Source organism: Ochotona princeps, chromosome 25 (assembly GCF_030435755.1).
Source record: "Ochotona princeps isolate mOchPri1 chromosome 25, mOchPri1.hap1, whole genome shotgun sequence".
In the NCBI taxonomy this organism is placed as follows: Eukaryota; Metazoa; Chordata; class Mammalia; order Lagomorpha; family Ochotonidae; genus Ochotona; species Ochotona princeps.
This window is the reverse complement of record NC_080856.1, coordinates 25,111,156-25,125,691: the sequence shown is the minus strand read 5'-3', so window position 1 is coordinate 25,125,691 and position 14,536 is coordinate 25,111,156. Positions and strand designations below refer to the sequence as shown.

Genomic DNA, 14,536 nt, shown 5'->3' with positions numbered 1-14,536 from the left:
CAGCACTCAGCCACTCAGCAAAGGCACCGCAAGCTCCCACATGCAAGGCACAGATGTCCCACAGACAACACAACAAGCAGACAGGCTGCCCTCAGCCCTAGTGCACCTTGTGGCCTAACAGGGGAAGAGGGACATGGACAGGTTTATCCATATTGTGTCCAAAGAGGCACCAGGCCCAGGGGAAGACACTGCAACCCTTTAGGCATTTGTAGCCCGGTGGATGGGAGACACAGCCAAACAGAGAGCGGCCTGTTTGAGGTCAAGCATAGCTCACAGTGTGCAGACCATAAGGATCTCTGGTCTGAGGACCAAGAGGAGACTGCAGAGGCCAACAGCTCACAGAGCCCTCTCCCCTCCCCCAACAGCTCTGCTGGCCCCAGCCCTCACAGCTTTCCAGCCAGGCCTGTTAAGCTCCTTCATGCTGAATGCTAAATGCCATCCCCACACCAGGGAGAGGGCAGCAGCAGCGAGCTCATTGTGAAAGAAAAAGGATGACAGCGCGGTGGACTGCTCGGGAGAGCAGCACTTCAGCATCCTGGGGAAATATCGAGGTTTTCTTAGAACAGCTTAGCTCACACCATCCAGGAAGCCACCTCTACAGAGAAAAAGAGGTATGGGCTTACCCCACCTCACACCCAAGCACCAGTCCTGCTGCCGCCCCAGACCCCCCTTCCCCAGGGCCCAAGGCCACCGTCAAACTCCGCTCCCATCCCAGACAGCACTGCGCAAATATTTACATAGCTCCTCTCCGGGGGCTGCAGAGGACGCGCTGTGGAGGAGCCGCCCTCCGACACTCTCCAGACCCGGGTGGCTGAGGCTGGCCTTCTTCCTGGGGTGGGACTGGGGCAGGAAGACCCCATCCCCATCCCCATGCAAACCAGGGCACCCTGCCCCAGATTAGGAATGCCCCCTCAATGCCTGGGATACAGCTGGGGACCTGAAGCCTCAAGAGGGATTCTGCTGGCTGGGAGAGTCTGCTACCCTGAGGCCAGCCTTACGGCCTTGAGACACCACCCCTGCCCCCAGCCCTCCTGGGGCTGGCCCAAGCTCTGAATTCCCTGTGGAGCAAAACTCTTTCCGTCCCTACACTGGGCCCACTCAAGTCTGTTCCCATATCAAGGACACAAAGCACCCCTAGGCACCAATCCCTGCCCTCCCTCCGCCCCTCTGCCTTCCCAGCCTCAAGGTGTCCACTTGAAGAAAAGTTTCATTTATCACCAACTCAGACAGAGAGGGAACCTGAGAGAAGGGAAGGGGCAGGTCCAAGAGGAGCAGTCTTGATGCAGGAAGGACACACAGCAATAGAACACTCCTCTGACTTAAGGGCCCAAAGAGAGCTGGGGAAGGTGAGGAGGAGGGCCCTGAGAGACGGCTGCAGGTGTACTGCAAGGAGGCTCCAGCAGTGAGGCTGCTGGTGGCCATGCTGAGCACCTGGGAGGCTAGGGTCAAGGCCAGGCAACCCAACACTTAAGGCGGCAGGCCTGCCTGAACCACAGGTCTGCACCCCTGCCCCTCTCCCCACCCTCACCCAGACAGCATCAGCTGTTGCTGTAGGACCCTCTGACCCCATTACCATGACAACTGGCCTGCAGCTGGAGTGGAGAAGCCAACAGACTCCTCCAGAGACACCCCCCCTCCCCACCCACACACAGCTCCCAGGGACTCCGGCCAGGACTGTCAGATGCATGGGGAGCCGGACAGCAAGCGAGGCAGGAGGAAGGCCCCGGGGTCCTGAAGAGACACCAACGTGGAGAGAAGGAGCTCATAGGCACAAGGAGAGCCATACAGGCAGGGAAGCCGAGATGTGGGGAGGCAGAAGAGCCTCGGGGGTGGGGCAGGGGCAGACAAGTAGGGAGCACAGAACAAAGCAATCAAGGCATGGTGAGAGGGCACCTCCATGGTGCCCCAATTCTGGGCCGGGACTCACAGCTCCCACAGCTCCTGTGGAAAGGGCTGGGCCACGGGCACCACAAAAGCCCCCTCCAGTCCCGTCTCCCACAGAGACAGCCAACTGAGTAATGTGTCCACTGCTCAGCCAGGTGGGCACCGACTTGCCACTAGAAGAGGGGCAGCAACCCCTCCAGCTCTGGCAGCAAGGGTATGTACCAAGCCTGAACCAGCTGTAGGAGGAGCTCTCCCGGGACGCCACCTCCTGTTGGCCCCTCCCCACAGGGGTCGTCCTCCTGGCTTCATCTGAATCCTGGGTCTACTTCAGGGCCAACAGCACAAGCTGGTGAACTCCAACATAGCATGTGGCTCTCCAGCCACACTCTCCCGGTCTAGCCACTCCAGCTCCCAGCAGTCCCAGCAACTAGCTAAGTAACAGGGCTGTCTGGCTCCAGGCCCTGAGACTGCACAGAGCCGGGCTAGAGGCCCCGACACAGCACAGCTGTCTTCTGCCGTGCCTGCCAGCAAAAAGCCCTGACTTCTCCTGCCCAGCCCCCCATCTCCCTGGGGCGGCAGTCCAGAGACCCACTCTCAGGGGGTTGGCCCAAGCAAAGAACCTGAGGAAGGCCTAGACAAAAACAAGAGGTGGCACCCACATTCCTCCCCTCTCTGCCTCCCTGCTTGGCCCCTCTACAAGCATGTGCACACTGCCCAGGTCAGACCATAGGGCATATAAGGGACTGAACGTTTCAAAACAAAGCAAGGTAGAAGCTGCCGTCTTTGACTCATGTTGGGGTGGGTTGGGGGGCAGCAGGAAAAGTTTGCCAGCATCAGCCCAAGCCTAAGTGCCAGGACAAATGGGCCCCTGGTCACCTAGGGCCAGGGCCAGCTTGCTGGCCAACAGGAGATACCTGACTCCATGGAAACTAGGGGAAAGTAAAGGCAGTAGGTAGACGTGGCTGGCATAGGGTTTTCTGGGTCACAGCCCCATTTGAAAGACTCACCTGGACAGAGGAAAGAACTTGAACTTGGGTCAAGGACCTAGGTTCTAGTCCCACTCCCTCCACTGGTTTGCTAGTAACCAGACCGCAGTCACCCAGTTTCTCCAACTGTAACTCAAGGGGGCTAGATAGCAGCTCTGCAGAAGCAGTCTGTCGCCAACGACTCCCAAAGGAATCAGGCTGTGCCTGGAGGGATGGGCTTGCTTTACCAGGGAGGACACTCGCACACTGCAGCCACAGACAGCAGCACTCAGGCCCTCGTGCTGCCTGGTCACAGCAGGCCTGCACGCACCAAGCTGGCCAAGGAAGAGCCTGCTGTGAGCTGTGAGCACTTGCTGAAAAGGCCAGCGTCCAGTGCGGCTCCCAAGGGAAGCACACTACCTCAGGAGACTTGGCTCAGGGAAGTCAACCACCCATTCCTGTACCACTTCCAGCATTAAAACTTGAACCCACGATTCACGGGTTCATTCTTTACACTGTGCCAGGGGTTTGCAAGATTTTAAAATAAAGACTTCAAGGGTTGGTGTTGTGGTGTCATGGGTTAAGTCAGCACCTGCAATATCATCATCCCATATGGGCACTGGTTCAAGTCTCAGCTGTCTACTTCCTGTCCAGCTCCCTACCAATGTGCCTTGGAAGGCAGCAGAAGATGGCTTAAGGACTCGGACCTTCAACAGGACTCGGACATGGGAAACCTGGTTGCAACTCCTCAGCCCCACCACTGCAGCCAGTTAGGGAATGAACCAGCAGATGGAAGATATCTCTCAGTCTCTCTCTCTCTCTCTCTCTCTCTCTCTCTCTCTCTCTCTCAACTCTCCATTCAAATAAATAGATCTCTAAATTAAAATAAAATTTCGCCCTAAAGAACACACAGATAGACCTGTCTACAACTCTCAGACGACATGTTCAATATGACAGGAGAATAAAGCAGGAGTGACATGCACGATTTCCATTCCTAGCTCTGCCACTTGCTAACTGTGCACCTTGGGCGAAGTTGCTTAATTTCTCTGAACTTCAGTCTCCTCCTCCTTAAAAAGGGAGACAAAAATAGTGTCCACCTCAGAGTGCTGTGAAGATGCAGGAGATAAGGTGAGCAAAACATTCAGCCCAGCATCCAGTACCTGGAAACTGCCTGCTACCTTCTGCATCTGGTCACACAGCCCCTGCCAGGCGTAGTCCTGATGTGTTAGAGCAGACCCTCAGCCTCAGGGCCACAGTGACCACGCCCCTAGCACTGTCCAGGGATGCCAGGGCAACAAGCCTAGGGAGGGCAGGAGCCTTTACAGGGTGGCCTCAGAAGACCCTCAGCCTCGGCCACAGCGACCATACCCCCTTGCACTGTCCAGGGATGCCATAGGCAGCACACTTGCAGCAGCAGGCCTAGGGAGGGCAGGAGCCTTTACGGGGTGGTCTCAGCAGACCCTCAGTGTCGGGGCCACAGCTAACATGCCCCTAGCACTGTCCAGGGATGCAAGGGCAGCAGCTCTAGGGAGGGTGGGAGCCTTTACAGGGTGGCCTCAGCCACCCCCGAGCAAATATGGCAGGGATCCCTGGGGACTCGCCGCTGGTCTTGTCCAGCAGGAAGCTAGTATGAAGCCACCATGCTCCCTGAGGGCAGGATCCTCATCTGTCCTGCAGAGGCTTCATCTCCATGCGTGGCTCACGGGAAGCTGGGCAAATGCTCGCTGGACCCACACTAGGGGGTAGCAGGTTTGGGACAGTCCCAGCCTCCTCTCCAACCGTGTGTTGCCTGTAGGGACAGTCTCAGGGCCGGGATTCTAGGCTCTCGCGGAGCAGGACCCACCCCAACAGGGCAGGCGGGGTGTGGAAGCAACCCCGCCCACGTTGTGTTTATCCGCTCTCCGGAAGCCCAGAGCAGCTGGGCTGGGAGGCGGTGGCTGAGCAGAGACACCTGGCGTAGGATATGGGGGCGGGGGGAGTCCCAATAGACGAGACAAAGGGAACAGAGATTGTGCGGAGAGGAATATACCCCTCGCAGGTGCAGTTCCAGTCGGCGAGCCAGACTCCGCCAGGGACTCGCCCTAGGGTAGATAAAGTCCTCTGTCCGGAGGTCAGAGCCCATCCCCCAACCTGGTCCCTCCAGCCTGATCAAACTTCAGCCTACCAGCTCTACGTGCACACACCTACCCAGGGAGGAAAGAACCATTGGCTCAAGCACCCCATGAGCTACCCTGAAACTACTCCACCAAAAGTGAATGAGGTAGAGACCCAGATCGCGCCTCTCCCTCGGCAAACGGCAACTTTCCGACTGGGTTCCTGCCACCCCTGAACCTACGGTTCTCCACCTGCCCCGACCCGAGCCCGAGCCCCCTGCTCCCAGCCCCACCTGCCTCCCGAGGCCCCGCCCCCGGCGTGGCCCCGCCCCGACCCCGCCTACCATCCTTCCGGTAAAAGGCGATCTCCACTTTGCGCTCCTCGGCGCCCAGCAGGGCCTGCGCGATCTGCGCGGCGGCGCGGCGCTGCGTGCGCGGCCCGTGCAGGAAGTCGCAGGTGCAGGGCCTCTGCATCACCTCGGCTCGCGAGTAGCCGCACAGCTCGCAGAAGCCGTCGTTGCAGTAGATGACAGCGCAGTTCTCCACCCGAGCGTTCGCGATGATGAACTTGCGGCCTGAGGGGGGGCGGGGACGAACCGGCACGTGAACCCGGGCCCGAGCCACCGGGCGCTCCCTGCCCTTTCCCGAGTTCCCTCTTCACCAACTCCATCCGTCCTGGAACTCCCTGGCTGCGGGGAGCACACGGGGTCCCCAGTAGGGGGCGAATGCAGTGTGCCCGACACAGGTGCCTGGCCCCCTCGATTCCCCCACCTTCCCCCACCCCGGCAGGCTGCCAGCAGCCCGTCGTCCCCCTCCACGCCCAGGCCCAGGCCAGCCCGGGCGGGTGTAGGCAACGCGTGTCAGCAGCCGCGGAGGAGGGATAAACACTGGGCCTGGAGAGGGAGGGCAGAGATGGCGGCTAGCCTTCCCTTTACATTGACCCCTCTCTCTAGACCCGGGCACTTCCTGGGTCATTCCTTAGGCCCCCACATCCGCCGCCCCGAACCGACCTAGGAAATCACTCCCCACCCCCTGTATGTTCTCGGAGCCTGCTGGGACTTGGGCACCTGCTCCAGGGGCAGTCAGGGGCAGGGCAATGAAGCCGGCCAAGAGGATGAGGGACAGAATGAGCACCTGCTTTCACTCACTTGATACACTGACAGCCCCATGAGATAGGTGACATTTTCCTCATGTCATAGATGAACAAACTGAAACTAAAGTTCACCGTGCATATGTCCCGAAGCTTACACATGCCAGAACCAGCTTCTGAACTTAGCCAGGCAGAGGAATAATAGCTGAGGGTCACAGAAACCCAAGGTCACAGGGAGTCAGGCCTGGAATCTGGAACTCCCACCCTGAAAATACCTGGAGACTGGGTCACTGGCCCTCTCAGGAGAAAACAGGCCGGCAGAGGGGCCTCTGCATGGGATGGGAAGCCTTCCTCCGTGTGCCTCATCCAGGACAAGGACCCACTTTGGTTGGATTTGGCTCAGCCACTGCTCGCTCGCCTGCCCCCAGAGCCAGGTTGGCAGGTGAGCACCAGACGGGCAACAGCCTCAGCTCTGCCAGACAAGATGCGCCAGGGAGAAGAGCTTTCTATAAACACAAGTTTCCGGCCACTCTGGCCTCTAATGCTGGGGCTTCCGATGGCAGTTGGAGCTCCTCAGTTGCCATAGGCTGCAGCCGTGGGCAGTCCCATGGACAGGGACCAGGCTGCTGCAGCAGGGACATCCCAAGAGAGGATCCACCATCCCGGTTTAGCCTCCTCCTCCATTCCCCTGGCCTCAAGAAAGTTACCTTTGGGGATGTGGTCATTTGGGGTCTGTTCCGAAGCCTCCCCCACAAATTCCCATGTAATCATCAACCCTGAGAGTTGGCTTCCCGTCCCAGAAAGAGCCCCTAATTCTGCCTCCATCTCTGACTCAGCCTTAGGCGGTCCAGAATACCAGCCATACACCCCAGATTCAGAGATGGAAAAACTAGCCCTGGTCCCCACTCCCAGCCCAGGGAGAAAGGAGCAAGTTTTCTGGAATGCAAGCCCGGCCCCACCCCACCCCCAACACCCCCTTCCCTGAGACCCCAAAGCAGAAGGGACCTTAAAGGGCTCTGGGGCCCTCCTCTTCCTTCAGATATGTAAACTGAGACGCAGAGAGGAGAGCTCACCAAGGTCACAGGGCAGCCACTGGCGTGGGTGGTATGAGAAGGCAGACCCCCTGAACCCCAGCCCTGGTTCTTCCCTGTGCCTACACAGCCTTCAGGAAGGAAAGCACCCCCCCACCCCCGCCTGGGGTCTGCCCACTCCCAGGTCTGTCTGTGTCTCCACCCGGTCTGGATCATCCTGTTCCTCACACAGCGCTGTGACCCAGCCCTCCCACCACCACAGCTACAAGCACACATTGTCCTGTGCTCACAGGGTCATGGGCAAGGAATGTCACCCTTTCTCCACTCCCATGGCCTTTGGCAGTCACGGCCACCGTGGCACATGCCACGGGGCTGGGGGGGGGGCAGGTTCATAAATACCCAGAAGGTTCACCTAGCCTGGGGCACTTCTGGACGCCTCTCCTGCAGGGCCAGCAGGAGGGGTGCTGTAGTCTCCACATGGGTGCACCTGTCTCCCTCAACCACAGGCCACTCTCCCAGCTCAGGGCCCCACAGTCTTGTAACCTCATCAAAGACACCTCCCCACTGTCCAGACAGGGTGACAATCAGGAGTGACATATGGGTTGAGGGTCAAATATATGCCACACACACACACACATACACACTCACACATGCTCAGGAGATTAGGCACTGACACCCCCCCCCATCCTTGGCTTTCCGTCACTCCCATGCAATCAGGTGGGGATCAGAACCTCACTGTACTCTTAGACTCCTTCAGCTGGGGGTCCCAGACCTTCTCAAACACACACAAACAGCCCCAGCCACATCCAAGCACCCAGAGCTGCACATTCCCAACCCACCCCCTCCCCATCCCCAAAATCGGAGCCGAGCCTCCCACTCCCGGCCCCAATACCAGATGCCCCGGCCCCCAGCCCCCACCGCCCCCCCACCACAAGCAACCAGCACCAAACCTTGCCCTGGCAGCCCCTGACCAGTCCCCGGGGCCCACCAGCCCCCACCGACTCGCACTGAGCAGTGCACACGGCCCAGGCACGCCCCCCCCAACCACACTCGCAAAGAGCTCGGCCCACCCTCGGAGCCCCCTCCCTGCTATGCCCCCTCCCCCACTCACTCTGGCCCTCAAACTTGCGAATGATGGTGTCCAGGAAGGTGTTCTGCGGCGCGACGTGGCCCCTCCGCACCGGCATCCTGAGCCCATGGGCGGGCCGGGCGGGCCCCCACCCACCCCAGCCCGGCCCGGCCCAGCACTAGTCTTCGGGTGACCCGGCCCGGCCGTGGTCTCCGCACCCCAACAGGGCCAAGCTGAACACGGGCGGGGCCGGGGCTGGACTGCGGGCGCGGGGTCTCCGCTCGGTGCCCGGCTCCTGGCTCCCGGCTCCGGACCGCAGGCCCGGCCTGGAGCCGCCTGAGCTCGGGCCGCCCGCACACCTGTCTGTCGGCCACAACCGAGCCGCGGGCCCCGGCTCCGCCGCGTCCACGCGCTGCGCTCTGTGCCCGTCCGAGCGCCCGGCTCCCGGGGCCCGCCCGCCTGCCCGCCGCCGCGCCGACAGCCGCTCCGGCGCCCGCGGCTCGGGCAGCGCCTGCGGCTCGGCCCGGCCGCGGAGGGGTTAATGCGGCGCGCGCCCCTCCGGCTCCGGCCCCCGCCTCCCGGTCCCCCTCCCGCCAGCCGCGCGCCCGCAGCGCCGCCCTCTCCGCCACCCCCCGATCCTCGCGCGCGCCCGCCCTTCCCATTGGCTGAGCCGCTCCAGAGCTCCCCCAACCCCAGCCCCTCGCTCTGCCCGGGAGCCCCCGGGACTGGATCGCCCCGGAGAGGGGGAAGGGACCCTGAAGTAGGGGAACCGTGAGGACAGGTGCCACGGTGGGCTTGGAGGGACCCAGAGACCAGGGGATGCGGATTCCGCCCCCACTGCAGACTCGGGGCTGAGATACCCGATTTGAAGAGAGAGGGACAGCCCCTCGTGCCTTGGTTCCTCGCCATGCCAAGCACCGGCTTGGAACACTCGCCATGAGCTCAGTCCCCGCGTTGGGTGCCCGGGGCGAGGCCTAGGCCCCAAGAAGATGAGCCAAGGTCGGGGTGGGGGGACCTGGGAAGAGAACAGAAGGCAATCGGGAGGCCCCAGGCCAGCAGAGATTTGAGAAAAGGGTGGGTGACAGTAGGGGCACGCCCCCCCAACACACACACACACACACACATAGTGCTTTGTGGAGCTACTGGGGCTCTCTGTGGGGGGCGCGCACAGCCAGGGACATTCTGACAGCCTCCTAGCTGCCGGGATCAAAGAGAGGCCTCGGAGCGCGAGGTTCCAACCAGGGTATCCCCGAGTGCGAGAAGCCCGCCCTCCCCTTGCAGCGCGCGGTCAGTCTCGCCGGCCCAATCCGAGGGCGCGGGGCCCTGCGGCGCGGCGGCGGCGGCGGTGGCGGAGGCCTCGGCCCAGCCCCTCGGAAAACCCTGGCCTAGCCGCAGGCCCCTCCCCCCGGCCAGCTGGCTCGCTCCAGCTGCAGCTCCCTTATTTAGGCAAGGAGGCCTGAGGATGCTCAAGGGCAGGCAGGGTGTCTGCCCACCGCCTGCCTGGGTCTGAGTGAGGGTCTCAGGGGGTGTGAGCGAGCCTGGCAGGGCCGTGGAAGGCGCAGGGTACAGAAGGAAGTGAGTGTTGACAGCTGAGCAGCTTAGCCCGGCCTGGGTTCCCTCCCCTGCAGCTCGGATCAGAGGCCTGTCTAGATGGATGGGGCCATGTGGGGGCTCCTGAGGGCTTGCAGCTGCCTCTGTCCCCAGAGCCAGGGACTGGGGCTTGTCACCAGGACAGCCATCATGGGAAGTGGGGGAGGGGAGGAACAAAGGCAGGGAAGGAAGGAGTCTGGAAGGAGCAGGACACGCAGAGGGGGAAAAAAGGGGGGGTTGAGGGGGATCCACCCTCCCCAGATTCTCACCTTCCACTGGGGAGCGAGGGGTTGCACACCCAGAGGCCAGACGGGGCCGCTGGACAGCAGATGATACTCTTTTATTTGCTGGTGGGTGGGCAGTGACTCAGGGAGGCAGCCGGTGGGAGAGAAGGAGCTCCACCAGCTGATGCTAAAAAAGTCCAGCGGCTCCTGCCTGAACAATCATCCCTCAGGCCCTCACCAGTCCAGCAGCTCCCTTCCTTGGCCCCAGGTTGCCCAGGGCCCTCGGGACCAGGGCTTCCCCTCCTTAGAGACACAGATCTGGGTTTACAACAGGCCCACTCCCTCCTCACAGCCACCCCCTGGCTGCTGGGTTGCTGCCCTAAGACCAGGGGGATTCATGTACACTCGCAATAACTTTCCCCTCCAGGCTGGGGTTAAAGAGAACAGGCAAGAATTTCTCTGCAGGACCAAGGGGGGGAGCGTCAGACCCTGGCTGGCCAGAGCTCTCCTGGTCCAGGAAGAACCCTGGCCCATGGTTCTTCCATGCCACTACCAAACTGTGGTCCTGTCCCTCCTTCCAGTTGGCTGGGAAGTGCCCAGGGCTTACTGGAAGGAAGGAGTTGTCCCCTGGAGAAAGAGAAGGCGCAGAGTCTTTGAGCTGAGGAAGGGGAGAGCTCTGTGCATACACACACGCACACACTCAGAAGTCAAAGCCAAGTCCAGATCTCAGACTTCCTGGGGGGGGGGGTCCAGAGAAGGCAAGAAGGCAGTCCCCAGCCCAACAGTCAAGGATTGAGAGACACGGGACAAGCTTTCTGCTGGCCTCCATCCTGGGGCTGCAGGTGCCAGGCACCAAGAGGGACAGCAGATGCGCTGAAGAGACAAGCCTCCTTCCCCAGCCACCAATATCCCATCTCTGCCACCCCCAAATCTGGGACAAAAAGAAAAATCCCCAACCTCGATTCTGACGGAAAATCATTGAGCATCCCAAAGGAATCGATCAACTTCATCTCCGGATACAGGAGCCATTTTCAGGGACAATTCCTCAGAAGAGTTGTCCTCAACCCTGCCAGTGACTGAGGGCAGAGGAAACACATAACTCCCAGAAAGAGATCATTTAGGGAGAAGAATCTACAAAAAACATGCTTCTTCCCCACCCCACTTCTGCTTCTGCCCAGCCCAAGGGGGGTCTGAGCCAGAGCATACGTAACCTGCCCCTGCTGGTAGGTTCCAAAGAGCAGGCCAGCCAGACAGCCCAAAGGGAGCCCAGGACAGCAGGTGACACTCACAGGGAACCGGGTAGCAGTTGCAACCAGATGGCACAGGGGAGACAGCTTGTGGAAGAACTGCTGGGAAGGACTTCTGGAGTGGCCCCAGGGGCCTACGGAGATGCTCAGACTGTGCCGTGGGGCTTTGCTTTTCCATGCAGCTGGGACATCGGAACAGAAATGACCTCCACCGTGAGCTGGAGAGGGCCGTGAGAATACAGGGGAGGGAGGGGTTCCCTTCCAGATGGGTGCCCAGGGCTTACTGGAAGAAGAGACAGACTCATCTCAAATTGACAGCCAGGCTTCCCTTCACCCACTGCCATCTGTAACTCAACATGCAGCCGTTCTATCTGCTACTGACCTGCTTCACGGCCTTCCCTCATCACCAGTGAGACATGATCCCTGCCTTGGTGGGGCCAGAGGACATGAGCAAGGTACTGGAGACCAGGGCTCTGGAGCCCTAACTGCTGAAGATCGATTTATTTTTATTGGACATGCAAAGAGAAGGCGACACAGAGAGAAAGATCTCCACCTGCTGGTTCACTCCCCAAGTGGCTGGAGCTGAGCCGATCCAAAGCCAAGAGCCAGGAGCTTCTTGCAGGTCTCCCACTTGGGTGCAGAGTCCCAAGGCTTTGGGCCAGTCTATTTCTTTCCCAGTCCATAAGCAGGGAGCTGGATGGGAAGTGGAGCAGTCAGGAAACAAACCAGTACCCATATGAGATCCCAGTGCTTGCAAGGGGACAGTTAGCCAATTGAGCCATTGCACTGGGCCCAGAAACCCTAACTCTAGCCTAATGCTAGCTCTATTATGAGTCGTGTCTACAGATGTTTCCTGGGAACCTTTTATGGACTGCTCCATGTGCCAAATGCTTGGGGGTGCTGGGAGAAAAACCAGGATCCCTCCTCCAAGGGATTCACAGCCTGGCAAGAATGGAAAGAGGTTGTGGGTGGGCAGAAACTACACTGTGGGATTATAAGGAGGTGTTGGTTCATTTCACCAGGATGAGCCCAAGAGGGCCTTGCTAGAGCAGGAGAGTTCAGAACAGGTCCTTGAAGGTCAAGATGGGACAAGGCAGAGGCACTGCAAGCAAAAGGGGCACCATGAGCAAAGGTATACACACAGACTAGAGAGTGGAGGTTTGATCTGGGGAAGTGGGGCAGCAGGCTGGTGCCATTCTCAGAAGGCTGGGGAGTCCACAAGGGAGACACACTGCAGGAAGAGTGGTGACCGCTGGAATGTACTCGGCATCAGTGTAGAAATTGCATCCAGGTCTTAGCATATGATGGGAGTCTTACAACAGCTTCTTGAAATAATGAAACATGTATGAGTACTTAGGAGAAGCTGAAGCCCATAGGAAGTGGTCTAGTCAACTCCTGCTGGATAACAGCCATTCTCAAACCCAATGGCTTAAATCAATGATGTCATCTATTTTGTTCACAAGCCTGAAATTCAGGCAGGTTCACTCCGGCCTGCTTCTCTATGCCTCACTGCACATTAGGAAAGCTCATTCACTCACATTTGATGCCGTTAACTGCAACCTCCACTAGGGCTGGACCAGACCTCTCCATGAAGCTTTTCTTTGTGGATGCCTGGTTTCCCCACACTGGGATGGCTGAGTTCCAAGGGTGAGTGCCCCAAGAGAGGGCCGGGAGGGAGCAGCTGTATCCATTCTAGTAACTCAACCTTGCTATCCTGTTCTCTCTCTGTCTCATAAAAAAATTTAAGAGCCATGCATTTAGCCTAGCGGCTAAGACTTAAGATATAATTGGGGTTCAAGACCAAGCTCTAACTTCTGACTCCAGCTTCCTGTTAATGTGGACCCTGGGAGGCAAAGGTGATAGCTCAAGTAATTTCATTTCTGCCCCCCTCCCATGTGGGGAATCTGGATGGAGTTCCTGACCCCAGCTTCAGCCTGGCCCAGTCACACCTCATGCAGGCATTTGGGGAATGAATTGGTGTATGGGAATTTCTCTCTCTCTCTCTCTCTCTCTCTCTCTCTCTCTCTCTCTCTCTCTCTCTCTCTCCTCCCTCCTAAAAAGATATAGACCCCATCTGTCAGTGAATGACCATATTTGAAGAAAAGCACATGTGTAGTAGGATATATTTGTGTGACCACATTAGAAAACATAACCTGTCACATGAAGACAAATAACAGTATGAGAGAGATGTCAAAGTTTTGAACCACATCAGAATCAATAGAGGGACCAGACATTTATTATGTATTAATGTACAATATTGTGAGTGTTTAGTGATATGTAGAATATCATTAAATATAATTTTTTACCTTGAAAATGAGATCATACAAGCTGGCCTCTGACATCCTTTCCACTTCAGGTGTTTTTTAATTCTGCGCCACCACAGTCCCCACCCACATGCAGTTCCTCCATTTCCCCCTCAGTCTCCACCTGCTGCCTCTGATCTCTCATTCCAGCTGCCTTTGGGGCCAATGGTTACTCCACAAATAGCACCATGGCCCACCCTACATACTTATTTCAGACTAAAAATAAGTAAAGTGGGAGACTCTTAAGGACAGACAAGGGAACCCTAAGACAGATCAGTGTCCCAGCCCACCTGCTGTGCACTTGTCACTGCAGGGTCCGCTGGGAATAAACATGGCATGGCCTCCACCCACCAGAGTTCATGAGCTAACTGGAGAGAGAGAACAAATGGGCACACAATCATGAACACCATCTAGTACCGCTGATGACACACGCAGGCGAGTTCAAAGGGAGGACACACTCTGAGTGTGCTGAGGTTTCCCAGGGGGAATAGGGGGGCCTTCCTGTGTGGTAAGGGATTTTCCAGGCAGAGAGGGAGGAACAGCTGCATAAATCAATATTCCAATATAGGAGTTAGGTGTGGGTGCTCCCGCCAACCCAAACTGACAACCAAGTGAGAGAGGAAACCAGTTTAAGCTTCCCCTGCCTGAGAACTGAAGAGTCATCTGTGCCTTTGATTTAGGATTTGGCCCTCAGGCGTAAGTGGCTGCTTCAAGTGACACTTCCAAGCTTAGAGCACGATAGAAGATCTAGAGCGATCATATAGGAGAAGCTGGCAGGAAGAAAGAATCTGGTTAAAAAGAGGTTAGGACACTTATCTTATGGCTAAATCCACATGTATGCCTTTCAAAATAAATTGACTAAGCACATAATAGGTGCCTATCAGTGTACTGAGAAATAGGTTTGTTTTTGTTGTTTCAGAATGCCCTCAGAGTTTGTAGAACAAGTGCAGTGTTTTGAAAATTGTAAGAGTTTATTTGGGAGTACTAAAAAAAATATTAAGGCACATGCCATGTGTTGAGCTACCCCACCAGGGAAGCTG

At 58.1% G+C, this 14,536-nt stretch overlaps 1 protein-coding gene across 2 annotated transcripts in view; it reads right to left on the bottom strand.

Annotated features, from left to right (window-relative positions):
- Positions 1-8,681, bottom strand: part of KCNH2 (potassium voltage-gated channel subfamily H member 2) — a 32,699-nt gene extending 24,018 nt beyond the window's left edge. The window contains exons 1-2 of one of the 2 annotated variants that reach the window (XM_058681406.1): positions 8,175-8,681; positions 5,287-5,517 (exon numbers count right to left, since the gene is read on the bottom strand). In XM_058681406.1, coding sequence (XP_058537389.1) covers positions 5,287-5,517; positions 8,175-8,250 — 307 coding nt within the window. In that variant the 5' untranslated portion in view covers positions 8,251-8,681. The remainder of the gene's footprint in view (positions 1-5,286; positions 5,518-8,174) is intronic. The other variant, XM_004594428.2, reaches the window with a different exon arrangement.
- Between the last annotated feature and the right edge of the window lie 5,855 nt (positions 8,682-14,536).